At 35.5% G+C, this 21,188-nt stretch overlaps 1 protein-coding gene across 4 annotated transcripts in view; it reads right to left on the bottom strand.

Moving 5' to 3' along the window:
* Nucleotides 1–21,188, bottom strand: part of FAM193A (family with sequence similarity 193 member A) — a 239,203-nt gene that overhangs the window by 31,148 nt on the left and 186,867 nt on the right. For 3 of the 4 annotated variants that reach the window (XR_011969424.1, XM_072620044.1, XM_072620045.1), the window contains exons 12-15: nucleotides 17,291–17,444; nucleotides 16,524–16,703; nucleotides 13,939–14,190; nucleotides 1,036–1,234 (exon numbers count right to left, since the gene is read on the bottom strand). Coding sequence is in view for 3 of the 4 variants with exons in the window: in XM_072620044.1 (XP_072476145.1) it covers nucleotides 1,036–1,234; nucleotides 13,939–14,190; nucleotides 16,524–16,703; nucleotides 17,291–17,444 (785 nt within the window). In the remaining variant the exon portion in view is untranslated. The remainder of the gene's footprint in view (nucleotides 1–1,035; nucleotides 1,235–13,938; nucleotides 14,191–16,523; nucleotides 16,704–17,290; nucleotides 17,445–21,188) is intronic. The other variant, XM_072620047.1, reaches the window with a different exon arrangement.

Below are 21,188 nucleotides of genomic sequence, written 5' to 3'. Positions count from 1 at the left end.
CCACAAACAATTGGGAAGGCCAATAAGCAGTCAGTTTTCACAGACATATGAAGACACAAAAAAAAATGTATCTTGGTAATAGTAAAGGGAATATCAGTTAAAACTGGAAGTCAATTATCTTCAGGTTAGCTATTGTTTTACTGTAATATATATAAAATTTTATTTAGATTGAGTAAACAAATAACCCAAGAATAACAAAATTATTGATGAAGCGCTAAAAATAAAGTTCCTTAATGATGGGCAGCAGATTCACAATGTTCACTTCTTCCAAAAAAGGGATTTTTTAACATATTATTGATCTATTTGTTCTTCCCAGGAAATTCATATTAAGTACAGCTTAACTGATTAAAACTATTAAACAGAATAGGAAGATGGGCTAATTTTGAAGATTAAGGGAAACAGAAGGGAATTGGAGATACAACTAAGAAAGAAACTAACAAAGAAGCCCTGACCAAGGATCCTAATTATTCTTAACTAATTTTTGTGAGGTCAACATATATTCAAAACAAAGGCCAAAAAGATAAAGATCTTAATGTACTGAAATGTAAAACAGTAATACAGATGGTCCTGTCCTGAGGTTGCATATACATCACCAAGGAAAGATGACAGATAATAGCAGTTATTATAAGACATTCATGCTAGCATGGTTTGTGTTATTCTTATTGACCATTTTATAAATCAGGCCTTCAGTATAATGAAAGCTCTTTAGATTTAGACTGGGTCAACATGCCACACATGAGACAGAGAATTATTACAACCAAATGTACTGGCCAAAAAACTGGTTTACATAAGGACTGGCAATAAAATTTGTCCCAAACCTGACAGATTTTCATTAATAACCAGTATTTCAAGTCTATCTGTAACATCAACAAGTAATATTCTCATTTATATTAGTAGTATAATAAATATATTACACAGCTCAAATCTTGGATGTTATGAGATTTTAATGATAAAAGTAAATTGATACATTGTAAATAAATGCACTCATTCACTCAGTTTAAAGTTTTAGGAAATTCAATAAAAAACAATCCTTACCAGAAATTGTGTCTGGCAAAAAAGTGGCAGGATTCCAGTTCTTATCATTCATCACTTCTGATCCCCAAAGACTAATGAATTTTGAACTATTCCAGTCTGGAGTACTCCCAAAACAGCTTGGATAAATATGGTCTTGAAGAGATGCATTGAATACCTGATGCTTATTTGTATGATTCTGAACGGGTGCTGGTGGTAAAGCCTATAAAAATTAAAATAATTATCTAATTGCTTATTTTAATTAATATTCCACTTATTTCTAGGGTCACTCCACAAACAACAGACACAATATTAGGGAAAACTTCTTATACCCTATAAAACAGTGCTCTATGAAACTAAATTCTAAGGTGAACACATTTTACAAGACTAATTTAATAGGATCATCTTTTTAACAGGATGCTTAGAGTATCTAGTCAACGTTTTTGAAATCACTTTTTGTATTACATACACCTCTTTAAGCAGTCACATCTCAAAATAATATTTTTAAATGCATAAAACATACAGGATTACAAAGGAAAACAGCTGTTATGGAATAAATTATCAAAATATATATATTTTAAAGTTCAAGACCCCAGATGAGAAAGCTGAGACTGAGAGAGCTGAGGTGGAAAGCATCTCATGGCCATATAACCAAGTTATAGCACAGCCAGGACCTAAACACAAGTCCTTACTGTTCTTTCTACTGGGCCACACGTAATGCTGACCATTATTTATGGTATGTAATCATATGGAGTTACACAAGAATATAGAGAGATTTATCTATTCACACTGATATTGGCACACAAAATATACTAACTGGGAAGTTCACATAAATTACAAACACTTGTGTACTGTACATTGCTATTAACTAATACAAAGAGCCAAACTTTAAAAAGGCTTAAATTTTATCCTAACAATCTTAAATCCATTAATTTCTAGCATTTGCCCTTCATTAGTTTTAAAATGAAATATATTTGTGTAAGACTAGGACTTTGTTTCAAGATTTGTTCCAATAGGGTTTTTATCTTTTTAATCTCAGAACATAATAATTGTGACTATGGGAGTTTGAGAACACTGATGTGTTACAGGACAATGAAAATAAAGTTGAGACCAATGCTGCTTTCTCATCAGCCTTTCCATTGGCTGAAAAAAAATACTTTAGGAGGTTACTTGATTTGCCAAGGTCAGCTATGATTAATGGCACTCTTTTGAGCAGATAATTTATTCATTCAGTAACTAAGGGATGTAAGTTCAAATCAAGAATCACTTCTTCCACAAAGCTGCCCACACTATTTCAGCATTCACTGATCTCTATGCTAGATATGTGACCTCCCTAGCACAGACACTCCTTCCGGTGGTACAGAATGCCAGTCATCCACCCTTTTATTCACATCCTCATGTAAATTCACCAAAGGAGTCCAGATAATGTGATGGGAGCGTTCCTCTAGGCTTCATGTCATCATGTAGGTACCAATGGAAGACACATGCTGCCCACTAGTTAATCTTAGATCTTGCTCCATGATCTCCGTTTCTGACCTTACAATTTTTTGATATTATCTTTAGAGTTCTTTCTGGTACATAATTCACTGGTAACCAGTCATAGCCCACACTCAATATGCCACTGACCTCTGGGTGACTTAGAATTTTAAATCTTCAGAGACCGCAGTATTCTAAGATTTGCAACCACACTGCACCACCAAAAGAATACTCGTATTTAAAATGAGGTCTTTTTTGGTGGGAAAAGAGTGAGGTCATTGAGAGCATCATACAATTGCCAAGATCAACCTACAAGAATATACATTTAGAGCTAGAAGAGGTGTGAGGTTATGAAGTTCAATTTCCTCCTTTAAAAAAAATTTATTTTTTTATTCTGAACTTAAACACGAAATAAAATGAACATTTTTTTTTAGAAATACTGTGGCTTTTCCTTGTAAAACATACAACTGCACAAGTAACTTTAAAAAGCTGACTTGTTTTGGCTTCCTTTTTTCCTTTGTGCTTAAAAAACTGTATCAGTACCACCCCTTTTTGGAGGGGCAGGGGAGAGATGCAACAAAGGGATAGTAAATAATAGAACTGAAACGTGAACTAAAATCCTTTGACTCCAAATTCAATGCTTTTTCCCATTAAATTATACCGACTCTTCTATCATGTTGCATCTACTTGGTTCTGGGCCTAAATTACTGTCCAAATTATAAACACTAAAGAACCAGCTCAATAGGTTGTTATTCTAAATGCATATACATCATAGTCTGAAATATGGGTACTCTTCATGTACTTTATTTTTTCAGTGTCAACAGCCAAGGTTAAAATTTTGATTATTGGTATGATTTTGGAGACTTATTTGGTAAGTTCTGGGGCTTGTTGCAATCAGCACAATGTCATCTATAAATAAGAATATCTGTATAATATCACTATCTATAAGAAATTCCTCATCTATTTGGCAGCTAGGTAGAATAGTAGACAGTTTCAGGCCTGAAGTCAAGAAGACTTATCTTTCTGAGTTCAAATCTGACTTCAGACACTTACTAGCTGTGTGACCCTGAGTAAATCATTTAACCCTGTTTGCTTCAGTTTTCTAATCTGTAAAATGGACTAGAGAAATAAATGACAAACTACTACAGCATCTCTGCCAAGAAAACCTCAAATGGGGTCACAAAGAGCTGGATACAACTGAAAAGGACTGAACAACATCTATTTGGACAACCTTGGGAAACATTATTAATAAACATCTCTCTTTCTAGTTCATGCCTTGATTTGTTATTAGGGGGTCACCAAAATAATTTTAACACATGCAAGTGAAACACCATCTTGTTGGAAAAAAAGTGTCCAAAGGAACATTTTATTTACTGTATCAAATGATAATTTGCAGAGTGAACAAGCACTGTGGAATCATATTCTCTGTACCTTTAACTGAATTATGTTCACTGTAAATATGTAGATAGTGGTAGAATACCACTTGGGAAATCTTAGTTATTCTTTCTCATCCCTTTATTAACAACTTCCTTGATAGGACTGTTTTAATTATTTAGATTTAGATATTTTGGTTATTTTATACTTTGCAGAGATGGGTGAACTTATAGGATGACTATCATTAATCTGACCCTGTCTTTTCAATAGTAATAAGCCTGGAATATTGCCACATTAGACATTTAACACATGTCGTTGACTTGAATTTCTAACCAACTTTTCTGTAAATCTTTGTTCCTCCCTCCAAAACTTCTCGCTGTTTCTGGAGATGATACTGCTCACAGCTTTCCACCACCCTTCTCTGCAAACTTGTATGAATGAGTTTATAATCGAAACCCATGTTGTCATTTGCTGTTGTATTGCTCTGGCACAGAAATCAACTGTTTCCTAAGTGAAAAGGTTCTAGGACCTTTAGGTTGGCTTACTGTGACAAATGATTTACATCAGTTAACTTCCTGATAGTCTGTTCTAGTACTCATTTCCCAGCTTTTAAAAGCATTAATCTCTGGTTAAAATAGATTTGGATAGAAAACACCACAAATTTTCATTTGTATTTTTCCAATATGGTGTTGTCTTATTGTTAACGAGTTGAAAATTGATTTGGAAATGAGTTCTGTATTGATACCAAGAGAATTTCCTGCAAAATAAAATATAACCAATTCTTTAATATTATTATTCAGTGTTCACTGTACCGAATCCCTCATGACTCTGAACAAAGATATCTATCACATATCAGATGATACTCATTTCCCTCCAAGCTTGGGATTGTCCTTGCCTCTTCATTCCTTCTCATCCTGCGCACCCCACTGGCTGGTGAGCCTTGTCACTTCTATCTCCATAACATCACCTCTCATTAGGACTACTGAAGTACACCTTTTAAACAATTTTTAAACATTTTCATTTAAAGTTTTGAGTGCGGAGAGCACTTCAGATAGAGGTCACCCACACGCAGTTACGTAAAACATTTCCATATTGGTCATTTTGTAAAAGAAGACCTGAATAAAAGAAAAAAATGAAAGGAAGTGAAAAGTAGCATGCTTCAGTCTATACTGAATTAATATCAGCTCTTTCGCTGGAGGTGGATGGTATGCTTCATCATGAGTCCTTGGGGATTGTCTTGGATCACTAAGTCAGTCACAGCTCTTCATCACACGCTGCGGCTGTTAGTGTACAACGTTCTCCTGGTTCTGTTCACTTCACTATGCATTAGTTCATGTAAGCCCTTCTAGGTTTTTCTGAAAACATCCTGCTTGTCATTTCTGACAGCACTACAGTATACTCTTAAATGGTATTCCTACCTCAAGTCTTTCCCCTTGCCAGTCCATCATGCTACACATAGCTGCCAAAGTACTTTTCCTAAAGTCCACATGTATGACCATGTTACTTCCATAACCAATAGACTCCAATGACTCTCTATTACCTATCAGATAAAATAGATGCTCTTCTGTGTAGCTTTAAACTTCTTCACAACCTGAATTCACCTTATCTTTCCAACCTTATATACACAGTCTTTAAAAGAAGGACTATTCTATCTTCCTCTTTACATCACCATTACTTAGCAGAATGCTCAGTATCACACAGTAGGTGCTTAATAAATCATACTGAAATCTTGAGAGAAGGAACTTCTCTTTTACTTTTGTTCCCTATCCTTTTCTCATGAATTTGTTCAAAGAGAGTTTCTCGATAAATATTTGTTGACAGGTTGCACAGGACAGTACTAACTACCAAGGAAATTAGAGGCTGGAGGAAATTAAAGGAAGGGAGACGGGGAGAAAGATCATTATATACCAAAATAATCCCACAAGTCAGATCAAGTTGAAATGTTTATGACGTTCTTATGTAAAGAGTCCTGGTCTTGGAGACAAGACTAGCGGGGTGCAAATCCCAGCACTCTTATTCACCAGCAGCATGCCAAATCACATCACTGCTCTAGGTTTTCATTTTGTCAGCTGTCACATGAAGAGTTCAATCAGATTATCTCTATGGATCTTTCCAACTCTAAGTGTTATGAACTACCTGAAACCGACTAGCCAATGCTTATGTAGACTAAGAAGGCTTGCATTTTAAAATGGCCATTTATCTAAAGGTAGTTAGGAAATTTAAAATAATATTATGAAATACATGAGTTACTAGCTAATACAATTCATCATTTTACAACCATTTCTGAAGTTTAGGTACAAAGGTCAACTACTCCCCTAGGTTCAGTTTCTACTTAGCACATCAGGCAGTTTTAAAATTTACTTATCTGACTCCCCAAATTCACACTACAGTCAAAAATAGCTCAACATCACTACTTGGTTAGAAAGAAAAAAGGCACAAATTTTAAAATTAAGAAATTTAGAGGCAGGAAAAATAACTCCTGACTTGTGTGGGAGTTACATGAAAGCTTCATGGAAGAGTTCACATTTGAAACAAGCAAAAGAGGCAACAGGCTTAGAAATGTTTAGCAATAAGCTTGTGGCCAAGCTAGAACTATGGTCTCTCAAGGTCCAGAAGTCTCAGAGTTCATGTTTAGAATGACAATTGTGGAATAATATAACGTTTGAAATCGTTAAAGAACAAGCTGTATTTATTAGACTGGAAAGACAACAAAGTAAGCTCACCAATTTTAACAGAAAATTTTATTATGCTGTTGGTATGCTGCAAACATTATTGGTAATGGATGTGGCTGCTTAGATGTCCTCAATCCATTAGAGTTAAAATAACTCTAGTGAGGAGAGGCACCTCTACCCCAAGTCAAATGTTAAATAGGTTCTAGTCAAACATTTAAGGACCATCATAAAAATAGGAAACATGACTCTAACTGACATAATTTTTACTGGCTGGAATGAAAACAATAGGTCATCTTCTACATGGGATTTCTGGTCATTTCACACTGAGCAGAAATTTATATTAACCATAAACATCTATACTATGTTTACCCTCTAAGAGGAATATGCAGATTAAGTAAGGTTTTACTATACTGCTATAAGATAATCACACAGAACTTCTCTTTCTGGTCCTGCTACAATATCATTCCCATAAAATTCTATAAAACCACTAAAACAAAGAGGTAAGGCACCATTTCACTATGTCAATGTCAGAATCTATTCATGACTTCATCTTTTAACTTAGGCCTTTAACTTTTAACTTACTTGATGCTCAAGTCTTCAAGTTCTGTTTATCTAAAATTGCATCAATTTTGCTTCTGCCTAGAACCACCAGAATACCATATTTATCTTTAATATCATTACATTTCCTCTCAAAGGAAAAATTTAATGGATTTCTTTTTATTCATCATTCAAGATACTCTCTAGCCCCTCTCCCACTTTTACCTGCAAAACACACACACACACACCCCATCTCCTTTGCAATCACAGTGCTTTGCACATGATTTCACTTTTCCACATTACTCCTCTATCTTAAGACCCCTTCTTTCCCCTGGTCTATGTTTTTTAATGAATGTAAATGATTCTTATTGTTTGTTATTAGAACTCCATCACTCTATTACCTTCCTACAACAACAGAAACTTTATTTAACCTTAGATGATGTCATATTTCAGAATACAGATGGAAGAAAGTTTTGTGTGATCATGATGCAACACATTTCATGATGAAACAACAGCAACAGTAGCAGAACAACAATAACTAGGATACTAAAATATCTTGGTTTTACAATATTTCATTTTTATGAAAAATTTGATGCAAGATATAAATATCTCAAGTGTTCTGCACATGTACATAAAATAGCCACAATAAAGTCTGCAGCAGAATCACAAAAAATCATATGAAAAAAAATCATATCCCATGTGCATACCCTGGATTATTTTTAAGAGTTACAAGTTAGAATATATTCCTTAAAAGTTTACATAGGGAGACCTGCGGCGGCTGCGGCTCTGAGAGGTACAGATCCGAGCAGGCTTCAGAGACGGGATCTCCAGCGGCGGCACAAGCCCCTCCACCCACAGGTGACGAGAGTCGGTGAGAGAGTCTCTTTGGCAGGTCGAGAGGGGAGTGGGGTGCCCCCATGGCTCGGGCCCCCCCCCTCCCCGGGAGATAGAAGCTGAGAGGCGGCTGCAGACAGGGGCTCCCCAAGCGGGCGGGAGCCTGGATCCATTGTGGAAGGTCTGTGCATAAACCCCCTGAGGGAACTGTGCCTGAGAGGCAGCCCTGCCCCCACCTGACCATCTGAACTTAATTCTCACACTGAATAGCAGCCCTGCCCCCGCCAAAAGCCCTAAGGCGGGAAGCAGCATTTGAATCTCAGTCCCCAAACGCAGGCTGGGAGGACAAGGAGGTGAGGTGGGTGTGAGGAGAATATTCAGAGGTCAAGCCACTGGCTGGGAAAATGCCCAGAAAAGGGAAAAGAAATAAAACTATTGAAGGGTACTTTCTCGGAGAAAAGACACTTCCTCCCTTCCTTTCTGACGAGGAAGAACAATGCTTACCATCAGGCAAAGACACAGAAATCAAGGATTCTGTGTCCCAGCCCACCCAATGGGCTCAGGCCATGGAAGAGCTCAAAAAGAATTTTGAAAATCAAGTTAGAGAGGTGGAGGAAAAACTGGGAAGAGAAATGAGAGGGATGAAAGAGAAGCATGAAAAGCAGATCAGCTCCCTGCTAAAGGAGAACCAAAGAAATGTTGAAGAAATTAACACCTTGAAAACTAGCCTAACTCAATTGGCAAAAGAGGTTCAAAAGGCCAATGAGGAGAAGAATGCTTTCAAAAACAGAATTAGCCAAATGGAAAAGGAGATTCAAAAGCTCACTGAAGAAAACAGATCTTTCAAAACTGGAATGGCACAGATGGACGCTAAGGACTTTATGAGAAAGACAGATATCACAGAACATAGCGAGAAGATTCGAAAAATGGAAGATAATGTGAAATATCTTATTGGAAAAACAAGTGACCTGGAAAATAGAATCAGGAGAGACAATGTAAAAATTCTGGGACTACCTGAAAACCATGATCAAAAGAAGAGCCTAGACATCATCTTCCATGAAATTATCAAGGAAAACTGCCCTCAGATTCTAGAACCAGAGGGCAAAATAAGTATTCAAGGAATCCGCAGAACACCGCCTGAAAGAGATCCAAAAAGAGAAACTCCCAGGAACATTGTGGCCAAATTCCAGAATTCCCAGGTGAAAGAGAAAATATTGGAAGCAGCTAGAAAGAAACAATTCAAGTATTGTGGAAATACAATCAGGATAACACAAGATCTAGCACCCTCTACATTAAGGGATCGAAGGGAATGGAATAGGATATTCCAGAAGTCAAAGGAACTAGGACTGAAGCCAAGAATCACCTACCCAGCAAAACTGAGTATAATACTTCAGGAGAAAAAATGGTCTTTCAATGAAATAGAGGATTTTCAAATTTTCTTGATGAAAAGACCAGACTGGAAAGAAAATTTGACTTTCTAACACAAGAATGAAGAGAACCATGAAAGGGTGAACAGCAAAGAGAAGTCATAAGGGACTTACTAAAGTTGAACTGTTTACATTCCTACATGGAAAGACAATATTTGTAACTCTTGAAACATTTCAGTATCTGGGTACTGGGTGGGAGTACACACACACACACATGCACACACGCACACATACATAGAGACAGAGTGCACAGAGTGAATTGAAGAGGATGGGATCATATCTTAAAAAAAAAATGAAATCAAGCAGTGAGAGAGAAATATTGGGAGGAGAAAGGGAGAAGTTGAATGGGGCAAATTATCTCTCATAAAAGAGGCAAGCAAAAGACTTATTAGTGGAGAGATAAAGAGGGGAGGCAAGAGAAAAACATGAGGTCTATCTCATCACATTCCACTAAAGGAAAGAATAAAATGCACACTCATTTTCATAGGAAAACCTATCTCATAATACAGGAGAGTGGGGGACAGGGGCACAAGCAGGGTGGGGGGGGGGGGATTGAGGGGAGGGCATGGAGAGGAGAATGCAATCCGAGGTCGACCCTCATGGGGAGGGAAAGGATCATAAGAGAATAGAAGTAATGGGGGACAGGATAGGATGGAGGGAAATATAGTTAGTCCTATACAACACAACTAGTATGGAAATCATTTGCAAAACTACACAGATTTGGCCTATATTGAATTGCTTGTCTTCCAAGGGGAAGGGGTGGAGAGGGAGCGAGCTAAAGAAGTTGGAACTCAAAGTGTTAGGATCAAATGTAATGTTCTTACCACTGGGAAATAAGAAATACAGGTTAAGGGGTCAAGAAAGCTATCTGGCCCTACAGGACAAAAGAGAAGACGGAGACAAGGGCAGGGAGGGAGGATAGAGGAGAGAGCAGATTGGTCACAGGGGCAATAAGAATGCTTGGGTTTGGGGGGGGGGGAGGGGATAAAAGGGGAGAAAATTTGTAACCCAAAATTTTGTGAAAATAAATGTTAAAAAAAAAAAGCTTAAAGCACCATATAAACATCAAAAAAAATAAAAGAAAAGAAAAGAAAAAAAAAGTTTACATAGGGATATACTATGGAGATTTTTCTTAGGAGTAGCTGTTCCTCTTTCTCTCATATTCAAAGTAGAGTGTGGCTCATAAAAAAAAAAACCCTTTTCCACTTGCTGAGATACATCATCATAAAGAGAGACAAACTCTACAAGAGGTGTCCTTACAGTGAAAGAGTAAAGCAAAACTTTGAATTATATTAAGAAATAAAACTGTTTCTGTGGCAAACTGGGAGAAGAAATATAATGAACTTTTTTGTTATTAATACCTATAAGCAGGTAGTTTTTCCTATCTGCATCACCAAATGAAATTTTTCAGTGGTTCTTTAAGATTAGTGACATAATTCAAGGACTCAATGTGGAAGTTTAATGGCAGGAAAAAAAGAAGGGGGAAAGAAAATGTCAACAAGCATATATTAAGTACTTATTATCTGCTAGACAAAAAATTTCTTATTATAAACAACTAAATTATTAACATTTAAAGGACAAGTAGGATTAATTCTAAAAAATGAATATGTCAGAAAGTTATTTTTTTCTTATAAAATTCAATAATCGCACCTCTCTGTGCCCAGTTTTGGCTTTATCAAAACTATATAGGTGGCCTGACTGTGCGAAACAAGAAGGGCAGACCCAGGTCATTACATAAAAATGGTTAATAATCCAGAATTAAACATACTAAGTACTGCTAGCAATAAATACTGCCAAAGAATCTGGAAGAAGATACAAACTCGGACACAATTAATGATGGTTTCATGAGAGTTCCAGAAATCTGAGATAATCCTCAGTACATTCAGGTGTGCATGTGTTTTAAACTATACTTCTGATCATGAGAATTTCAGCACATAATTCTGTTGGCAATCTAATTCTTTATTAATTTCAAGCATCTCCTGGAAATCCTCCTCTTTATGTTACTTGCTATCATAGAAGAAGTCTTAGAAGTAATTTAGCTCACTCTTCCATCTACTATAATAATCCTCCTGACAACAGTCCTCTGCCTGAATACTTGAAAGCTCACTTCTAAATAATACTTTAAGACTTGTCACCTTTAAAACTAAGGTTATATTACTAGTAGGGTTCAACTATTTCCCACAAGATCTTACCACTATTAACCACTTATGAGTTTGTAAATACTATGTTAGACCACTGTTAACAGGTACTGATTCATTTACAATAACTATTTTTTAAAAGCTAAAAATTAAATGAATAGCTAGAAGTGGCATTATGATCTTTAGGTCATATAATTTCCCCTTAGTTCCATGTATGTACAGACTCATTATCATAATGGAAGAAAATATTTCTGGCATTTGCTTTTATGTAGGCATTTAATTTCCCCAAGTTATGGTGAGGATTCTCTAGTTTCTGAAAGGTATAATGACAGCATAGGCATACAGAGAGTTAGAAAGGTTAGGGAAAGTAATCATTTAAATATCAGGTAAAAATGAAGCTTTTCATTAACTACACTTTATTTCTCCAATATAAACATCAATATTCTGCCAATGTGTTGTCCTTAGTTTAATGCTCCTGGTATTAAAGAGCATTTGATATGAGGTCTGGCACTGAATTTTTAATCCTATATTTATCAACATTATCTATCTCACTTTTGAATTGTCTGTGATCTTTTACAAATCTTTTAGACCAAGAGTTCTTGACCAAGACCAAGTCCATGAACTTCTTTTAAAAATATACTAATAAAGTAATTTTAATATAAGTGGTGTCCTTTGAGGTCTTTTGTATTTTCTATTCATTTAAAAAACATTATTCAGAAAAGTCTATAGGCTTTACCAAACTGCTAAAGGGGTCCATGATACAAAAAATGTCAAGAATCTCTGTTTCAGGTCAATAGGTAGGACTACCATGATACAAATGTTAAAATGAGCAGTAATTAAATGGTACCAGGGTCCAAATTTCTTTCTTTCAAATGGAATTTTCTTTATTATGAGTCTATGCATCACTTTGGGGCAGGCATGAGGGGAAATTAAAATATATATGGGCAGGAAAAGTATTACCAATTGTCATTACCTATAATATACCCTGTTGGACTTTCCTGATTTTGAGAACTATAGATCAAACTTGCAGGTTTTAGAAAACTCTACCAAGAAAACAGTATGGGAGGGCATCCTGCATTATCCAGACATAACTTTGCTCCCAAGCAATACAGACTTGAAGTTCAGAATGCAAAGTGACTATTCTCTAACCTTATCAACTCACCAATACGAAAATAAAGGCTCAAAGGTAGGTCAAAGTAATGATAAAAATCACGAACAGAAAAAACTTGAAGTCAGATACACAAAAAATACTGTATCATGTTAAAAGAAAAGATCAATGTATAACAAAAACTTCTAAAGTCATATATCAGAATGGTAGATAAAATTATAGAATACAATGAAAGTAGAATTATCACCAGGAGTCTGACCTAGTTGGATGTGATCTATACTAACTATATTCATTAAAAAAACAAACACTTATTAATCAGCATTGTAGAGGATATTGTTAGGTGCCAGGGGAAAAGCTTCTTCTATGGAGTTTATAGTACAGTAGGAATAGGACACAAATGCAGAAAATGACGGTTTAGACTAATGATTTTCTTACCCTCACTATTCTATAATATTACACCTGAATTTATACAGATATATATAATATTATATTAATATATATAATATATAATAATTATAAATAATATAATATTACAATCTGAATCTATAAAATTACATCTGAATGAGATGTAATATCTGGGGGGAAGGTCATTATCAAATGGGGTAATCAGGGAACATATTCTCATTTAAAATCTTGAAAAGAGTTCTATTTTTTGATCTTCTATAGCTATCTGCAATACAGAAAAATAGTAACAATACATTAAGAAAAATATTGAATTAAAATCACCACTGGTGAAAAAGGAAGAACAAATGAAGCCAAACTGATGCAATACTGTATATATACCGTGTACTACACAAATATAAAGATCAATCAAACTACTATAAAAAAACCCATGCCAAAATGCAAGCCACGAACCGCTTGGAGTTCCATGTGCTTTAATCTGGCACAGCGGCTGCCCACAGTAAGTGTTTGATAAAGATTTGTTGAATGAATGAAAGTGAAAGACTATTTTTTAATGTAGTGGACCAACATGAAATCGTAACATGGAAAGAGCACTGGGAGTCATATCTCAGTTCTAATTCTGCTCTTTAAAATTTGGCACTCTGCAGACTTAGACCTAACTCACACTTCTCCTTTCTGAGTTTCTTCATCTATAAAAAAAGGAGACTGCACAAAATAATCTACAAAAGCTCCTTCCCACTTTAAATTTCCATGGTTCTAACTTCTTTCTTTTCAGGTATACTGCATAGAATATAGAAAGGAATATCTGAGGACCCTCTGGTACACAGTAAAGCTAGCAATGGACATTCTTTTTTTCAATCACCCAATATTATTTTCATAATATTTATTCATTTAAGACAGAAGCAACTGGTAAAACTGCTATAGCAACAGATACGTGGCAGTTCTTTGATGTGACTTACCTTACTATGTGTAAAGGGGGATGCTGTATACAAAGTGGGGTGAATAAGAGGACGAGGCAGATGTGGAATAGTATGTAAAGGTAAATGTCCATGAATATGAGGGTAAAGATGAAGTGCAGGATGTGCAGGTTTTTCTGGGCTTATAAACTGATGCCCTGTAGGAAGACGGCCAGCTGCCAGTGCTGATGCAGTCAGACCAGAAGCTTCTTGTTTACACACATGGCATTCACAAGTATTTAGACCTGGGTCAGCCTAAAATGAAAAAAAAAATTACCTGTTTATTAGGTGAACTAAGGAATTATATTTAAAATGTCACAAAATGTAATTTGTCTCTGAGTAGTAAACAATAACAGCAAAGATTAAAAAATGCGTTAACAAGCATGAGTAATGGCGGATACAAATCAAAGGAGTCAGAATAAACCTAGTTGTACTCTCCCTCTCCATCACCAAGGCTTACAATTACATTTAAAAGTATGAAAAGACAGTTTTTCCCATGCCAGAACTATTTAAGTATAGCAGTGTTGTCATAAAATCTTTGAAAATGGAAGAAAGCTTATACAGGAGGAAGACAAATACATCCATGCTGTCATACTCTAGTTACTATCAGCAAGAGATGGAACAGATATGTTGGAAGACTTCATTTTAAATGGAAATACTAAAATCCTAATGAGTAGTATAAAAGAAATTGGAGCAACAAAAGTCACATCTATAGGTGCAAAATGAAAAGATCTTTGAAAAGTCTTTCATTTTTGCAATCTTAATGATCAACGCAGATTCTTGCACAATCGTTCTGACTGTGGCTACCTCTATCACACTTGTCAAATTGGCTGAAATTAATTGATTGGCCATGCCTGGCTTGATTTGATGCAGTACATGTAGACTGCTTTAGTAAATTATCATCTAAACCACAAAGAAAGATAAAAGATTTCAGAAATACAAGGCACTGAATTGTGATCTGATTTACAGAAATATGTAATTCTACAGTTTCATCCTTTTCTATGAACACAGAAGGTCTTAGGTTTGCTTAATCGAAGCATAAAGACCCTCTGAGGCAATCAGTCAATTGAGAGAACTTTTAATAAACATTATCTACTAAATACAAGTGGAGTGACATTAACAAAAATGCAATTTCTATTCCTTTCTAATTTCCTTCACAAATGTCAAGAATAAGGCCTCTGGCAACCTAAAAATCACTCTCTCAAGTGTAAGAGTTGCTTATTTGTAACGAGTCTTTCCATTCCCTAAAATGAATTAGCCATGTTGGATGCTCTTTCCATCTATCATGGTGGCATAATTATCTCCTTGCCTCCCCCCCCAACCACTCCCCATTTTGTCTCACATAAAACTTACATGGCTAGAAATTTCTAATCAAGTAGATTACTTGTGTTAATCACAGAACCCAGAGATATTAATTTATCCTGAAGATTACTATTACCTTCACTGTCATTTATAAGATGTTAAAATGGTTCTAAAAGTGAAGTAACCCCTAAAAACATACAAAGCAAATGAAATGTCCCAAGCTGTAAGGATTAAAACTATCACTACTTTGCACTCATACAGTAGTTCCTTATGACAACCTTTTGATTTGATTTGCCAAGACTGTTTATTTGAGCTTATAATAATCTTTGCAGCTGCTAGGTGGCAAAAATTATAACAAAACCCCCATCTGCCCCTCTATTTGACTAGCAGAAGAATTAAAATGTCTATAGGTATGTCTTCTTGGAGAAATGGAAAACGAACAAAGAATCTTGACAGTGCAGGGTTACTTATTTCAAAACCAGGGACATACATACACATATACACACATGTGCATGTGTGTGTGTGTGAAGTCTTAAGTCCCAAAGAAAAAACTTCAAAGGGTTCCCTTCATTACAAAGCAGATCTATGACAGAGAAAGAGGTGAATCTTTTTAGATATAATACTCCATTACTGTTTATATAATTTTATAACACTCCCTTTATCTTTCTTCTAAAAGAAATATTTGAAAGAAAAATGAAAATTAAAGTCCTACTTTGCTATTTTGTGACATAGAGGAAATGCTATGTTCAAAAAGAGAGTAAGAGGCAGTACAACTCTGGCAGGCTCCATCAAACTGGAAAGGCTGTAAGTATAGGTCTAATAATGGAAGGAATAGCTACCAGGTCAGTTAAGTTCAAAGGGCTTGTCATCAGACTAGGCATAAAGTTAATGAATTTCTCAGACATACTAACTCTCTAAAATTATCGATTAAGTCCTAGAGAAATTCTGATCTGCTTTGGAGGTAGTAGTGCCCTCTTGAACAAAATCAAAGATCCTTGAAGTAGCTAAGTAAAAAGAATTTACAAAGTTAATTTTGAAGAGTTGGGAGGACTGTGACATCCCTTGAGATAAATAGGTTACTGCAAAACTAAGCTTAGGTATTATGAATTTAATCAAAGGAAATAACGTAGAAATGTAACATTGCTTTGGGAGGGAGAGAAAAAAAAGAAAAAGAAAACTTCCCTTAATCTGAATCTCAGAAGTTGATGGCTTTATGATATTAAAAAAAAATTCAGAAAGGGTCATATGTCGAGCTAAAAAACCTTTAATAACAAACTACCCTATACCTGTTGACTTGGATAAGATGGTGGTGGACTATCCACTTTAGCTTCATCTTTTCTGGGACTTCTTTTTCCTAGAGTTATTTCTTCCTTTTGAGCTCCTGGGGGTTCCCCACTGCTCTCTCCATCTGCTTCTTCATCATCAGCTTCTGAAGAACTACTACTAGTGCTGCTTACCTGAGGAGACTTTAAAAAAATTTTTTTAAAAGAAATTATATTTTTCAAATAAATCCCTTTGGTGTTTATTACTGTTTAATAAGAAAGCTGACTAACAATTTAAAGTTACGTATTGACAATTTAGAATTCTATAAATTTGGCTGTGTAAACTAGCATTGATTCATACTCACAGAGTCCAAAAAAAAAGTCCTGGACAGAAGACCAAACTATGGATAATGAAATTTCTAAAATATAAAACGTACCTCTATTATGGATTTTTAAGACTAAGATAAATGGGACGAGATGTTACAAATTTATAGGCTAATTGTTATATCTTATACACACCGACCTTTGACAGGATCAAAGCACATAGGATCATAGAATAAGAGTTGGAAGGGAATTCAGAAGACATCTAGTCCAACCCCCTCACCTTACAAATTATTAAAAGTTAAAATTTCATTAAGACTTTTGGGACATGTATATTGAAGAAAAGGCAACTTGAGTTACTTCTGGAAAAAAATATGCATGACTACCAACACAAACAGATTTTAATGTCTTCAACAAGGCATGTCAGGCAGCTCATTCACTCCTTATCTATGACCAAATTCATACTGTACCTCATCTTTCATTGCCATGTTTTCACCTCCACCATTTAGTTCATTATGGACTCCATTCATGTTGGCTACAACCTCTGTGTCATCATAGTTATTCAATGGATAAATATCAGCAAATTTAGCTGATAAAGGTGCAACATCTTCATCATCACTGCCACTGCAGAGCAAAAACAAAATAGAACACACAATTATAAGGCCATTCTGTTAGATTAACTTAAAAAACACTTCAACAATACTGAAGAATACTGAATATGAAATCAGAAGATCTAAGTTCAAATCCTGCTATTAGGACATAACAGCTAAACATGGGCAAGTCTTGCCACTGCTTAGAGCTCAAGTTTGCTCTCTTGGAATATCACTAAAATAGTTCTATTACATACTCTACTAGATTATTGTTCATTAAGTACTCTGCAAACTTTAAAGTATTTTATAAATGTGAGCTGCTACTACTGTTGTTAGATGATACAACTCATAAACGTCTTGCTCTTCAAGACTTACATAAGCACTTTCCTCCCAGTAATCCTGAAAGGTGGTAGTTTATTATCATATACCATTTGTAGATGAGGAAACTGAAGCTCCGAGCAAGGGATAAGTCAAATATCTAATAAAAAGTCACAGAATATTGTGAAATTATATTTTAGTGCTGCTTACTTAGGAAAACAACATGTAACAATAGCAGCAGTATGGAATTCTATAGTGTATTACTATACTATACTGATGTAAACTACACTATTAATATATAGACAGTTCTCACTTTATGTAAGTGGACTGCTCTGCAGACCTCTTGATTTTTATGTAATGTGAATTTGCCCCTATTTACCCACTTCATTCAGCCTAGATAACAAAAGTATACACAAAAGAATACCTTTACACAAGTCATAAGATATACTACAATGCAGACATATTAAACACTGTGTTCTGTGTTCAGAATTATGAAATGAAAAGCAAAGTTAATGATAAAGTATGCACAGTACTGTGCAGGAAAGTTAACACAGGTGTGCAGTATACTGCCTCTTTCCCACCCACTGCACCAAGCCTTTATCACTGGTGGTTGGCTGCTGTGCAGCTTTTTAAATTAAGCTATCCAGAGATGTTTGGACAGTGGCTCTCTTTTTTTCCTTGTATATTTGAGGATAACAAACAATATTATATAACCTGAACAAGCTTTTGGACTTAAAAAAAATTCTTGAAGTATCTGGATCCATCTTTTTAACAGAAGAAAAAATTTCCCTCAAATGATGAAATGCTTCTGCCAGCTGTTTTGTTGTGAACCTTTCTGGTTTGACCTTGGGTTCCAAAGCTTTCGTTTCTCCTTCTGCAATCTTTGCAGCTGGCAGTTCAATCAGATGCTCTTTTGTCAGGTATTCTCCATGAAACTCAATCAAGTCCTCCATCTACTTCCAGCTCCAATTCTTGTGCTAATTTTATAATCTGGTTACTCACTTCTTCAAATGCTTCATCTTTGTCAAATCCACAGAGAACTTCAGGCACACTTTCCTCCAAACTCTTTTCATACATGTTTCTGTTACATCTTACCATGCCATACCAATACTCTAGTCTGCATAGTAAATATTACAGGACTTCCAGAAAACTCAACGTCCAGTCCTCTTGTGGTTCGGTTTAGCTGTGTCAGACTCTTTGTGATAACCTCACTGGGGGTTTTCTTGGCAAAGATACTGGAGTGGTTTGCCATTTCCTTCTCCAGCTCATTTTATAGAAGAGAAAACTAAGGCAAACAGGGTTAAGTGACTTGTTTAGGGTCACATAGCTTACAGTAAGTATATGAGGTCAGAGTTGAACTCAGGCCCTCCCAACTCCAGGGCCCACACTCTATCTACTGTGGTCACCTAGCTGCCCAGTCAGGTCCTTAATTTGCATCTAAAGCTGCAATTCCCTGGGCAAAAGTGTAAATGATATGCCTTGAAATTTGAAATTATTCCCTGATCCAAATGTTGTAATAAGGTAGTACTGTAATAAAGGGATGACAGACCACTTTTACATTTTCCTTAAGATTATCCAGATGGAGAGGGTGACCTGGGACATTATCCAAAATAAGGAGAACCTTGAAAAAAAATTGCCATTATAATTACAAAACTTCTTGGGAAAGAAGCAGTGCCTAAACCAGAGTTCAAAGATGACAAGGGTTTTTCACACCTTATGGTTACTGAAATGATGCCTAAGTACTGCTGCCTTGCTGATTCTTTTCTGAGCAGTGTATAAGAAAAGGTTTTAATTTGCAGCTCCCAGATGCATTCCCTTCAAGCAGAAGAGTAACTCTATTTTTCAAAGCTTTATGCCCTGGCATAGTTTTTTCCTCCACTGATATGTATGTTTGAGATGGCATTCCTTAATAAAATAGGTCAGTTCTGTCTACATTAAAGATTTGCTCCAGCAAGTAGGAATGTAAATCTGTAATTTTTTTGTAGGAATTCTAGAAACTGTTCTGCTGCTTCAATATCTGCACTAGCAGCCTCTCCTGATATCTACACGTTATGAAATCTTGTATGATTTTTCAATTCTTCAAACCAGTCACTGCTTGCTGTGAATACCTGTGTTCCTTCAGAGTACTTTGTCTTTAAATCTTCAAAGAGGCTTCAAGCCTTAGCTTGAATTTGTCATGAAATTTAAAGGAACATTTTTCTGAGTCTGTTCTTCTATTCATATAGTGACTAGATTCTTCATCTCTAGAATAGCACCTTTTCTTTGTTTCAGTAGTTGTTACCTTCATGCAAGCACTGCCTTTGTGTATTCCTGTATCCAGGGAGCCTCTTTCACTATGCTATTGGTGACAGATTTTGTCATCCTCCATATTTTCTAATTATTTTCCTTTTCATTTCCAAGTGTACTGGCTTATGCTTAAGAGGTGGTTCACTTTTCCCCTCAAGAGTATGTCTGCTACCAGCCATGGTAAAAATATAAGGATCACTACTGAACAGAGGGAAAATCAAATATCACTCACTGCCTGCTGACATGCAGGAATTGACTTAGAGATGTTTCTCAGTTTCCCAAAACCACTGAAGGTGTTTGTATCACATGATGTCTTATCATACAGATTCTGTTTAGCATAAGGAATTTTGTAAATTTTTTTGGAATGTAGATTTCTTTCAAAATTCTTTACACAGAATCAAATTTGTGTAATATGAAATTAATGTAAAGCAAGAACTGTTTGTACTATGTATGATATTGTAGGGCATACTCTACTGTGTGTATATTATATGTATTTATTAGATATCATATAGAGCATTATGTAGTATATTATTTATTTAGGATACAGTATAGTATACTATTATATGCATATGATGTCTATACCATATATATATATATATATATACTATCATTGCATACTACAGTACCGTGTGTATATAATAGCATACTATACAATATCCTACATAGATAGTACACTATATCGCATACTGTACAACAGTAAAGCATACAAAATAGTATAGTAACTCACTATAGAAATCCACAGAAATCAAAATACTATTATTGCATATTAATAGACTATCATACCAGAGTAGAGTATATAACAGTACAATGACGTACTATAGAAATCTGTTTTATACAATAATATTCTATTAGTATATATGAAAATAGTATACTAACAGAATACTGTACAACAGTACAGAACTGTACACGACACACTACTGTACACTGTACTACATACTAGTATATCACTATGATACCGTATTATACTAAACTACTATACCGTATCAAATAGTTCTCTCCTTATAACAACCTTGTGAGGCGGTAGTACAAATATCACGGGTCCTCTTTTATGCTTAAAGAAACTCCGAGGCTTAGTGACATGCCTGAAGTCACACAGATATAAGAAACTGGTAGAGGCAGAACTTAAAACCACATCTCCTGAATCCAAATTCAACACTTTTCCTACTAATCCATA

This window comes from Notamacropus eugenii, chromosome 6 (genome assembly GCF_028372415.1).
Source record: "Notamacropus eugenii isolate mMacEug1 chromosome 6, mMacEug1.pri_v2, whole genome shotgun sequence".
NCBI lineage: Eukaryota > Metazoa > Chordata > Mammalia > Diprotodontia > Macropodidae > Notamacropus > Notamacropus eugenii.
Note: the sequence above shows the minus strand (reverse complement) of the source record. Positions and strands in the feature narration are given on the sequence as shown.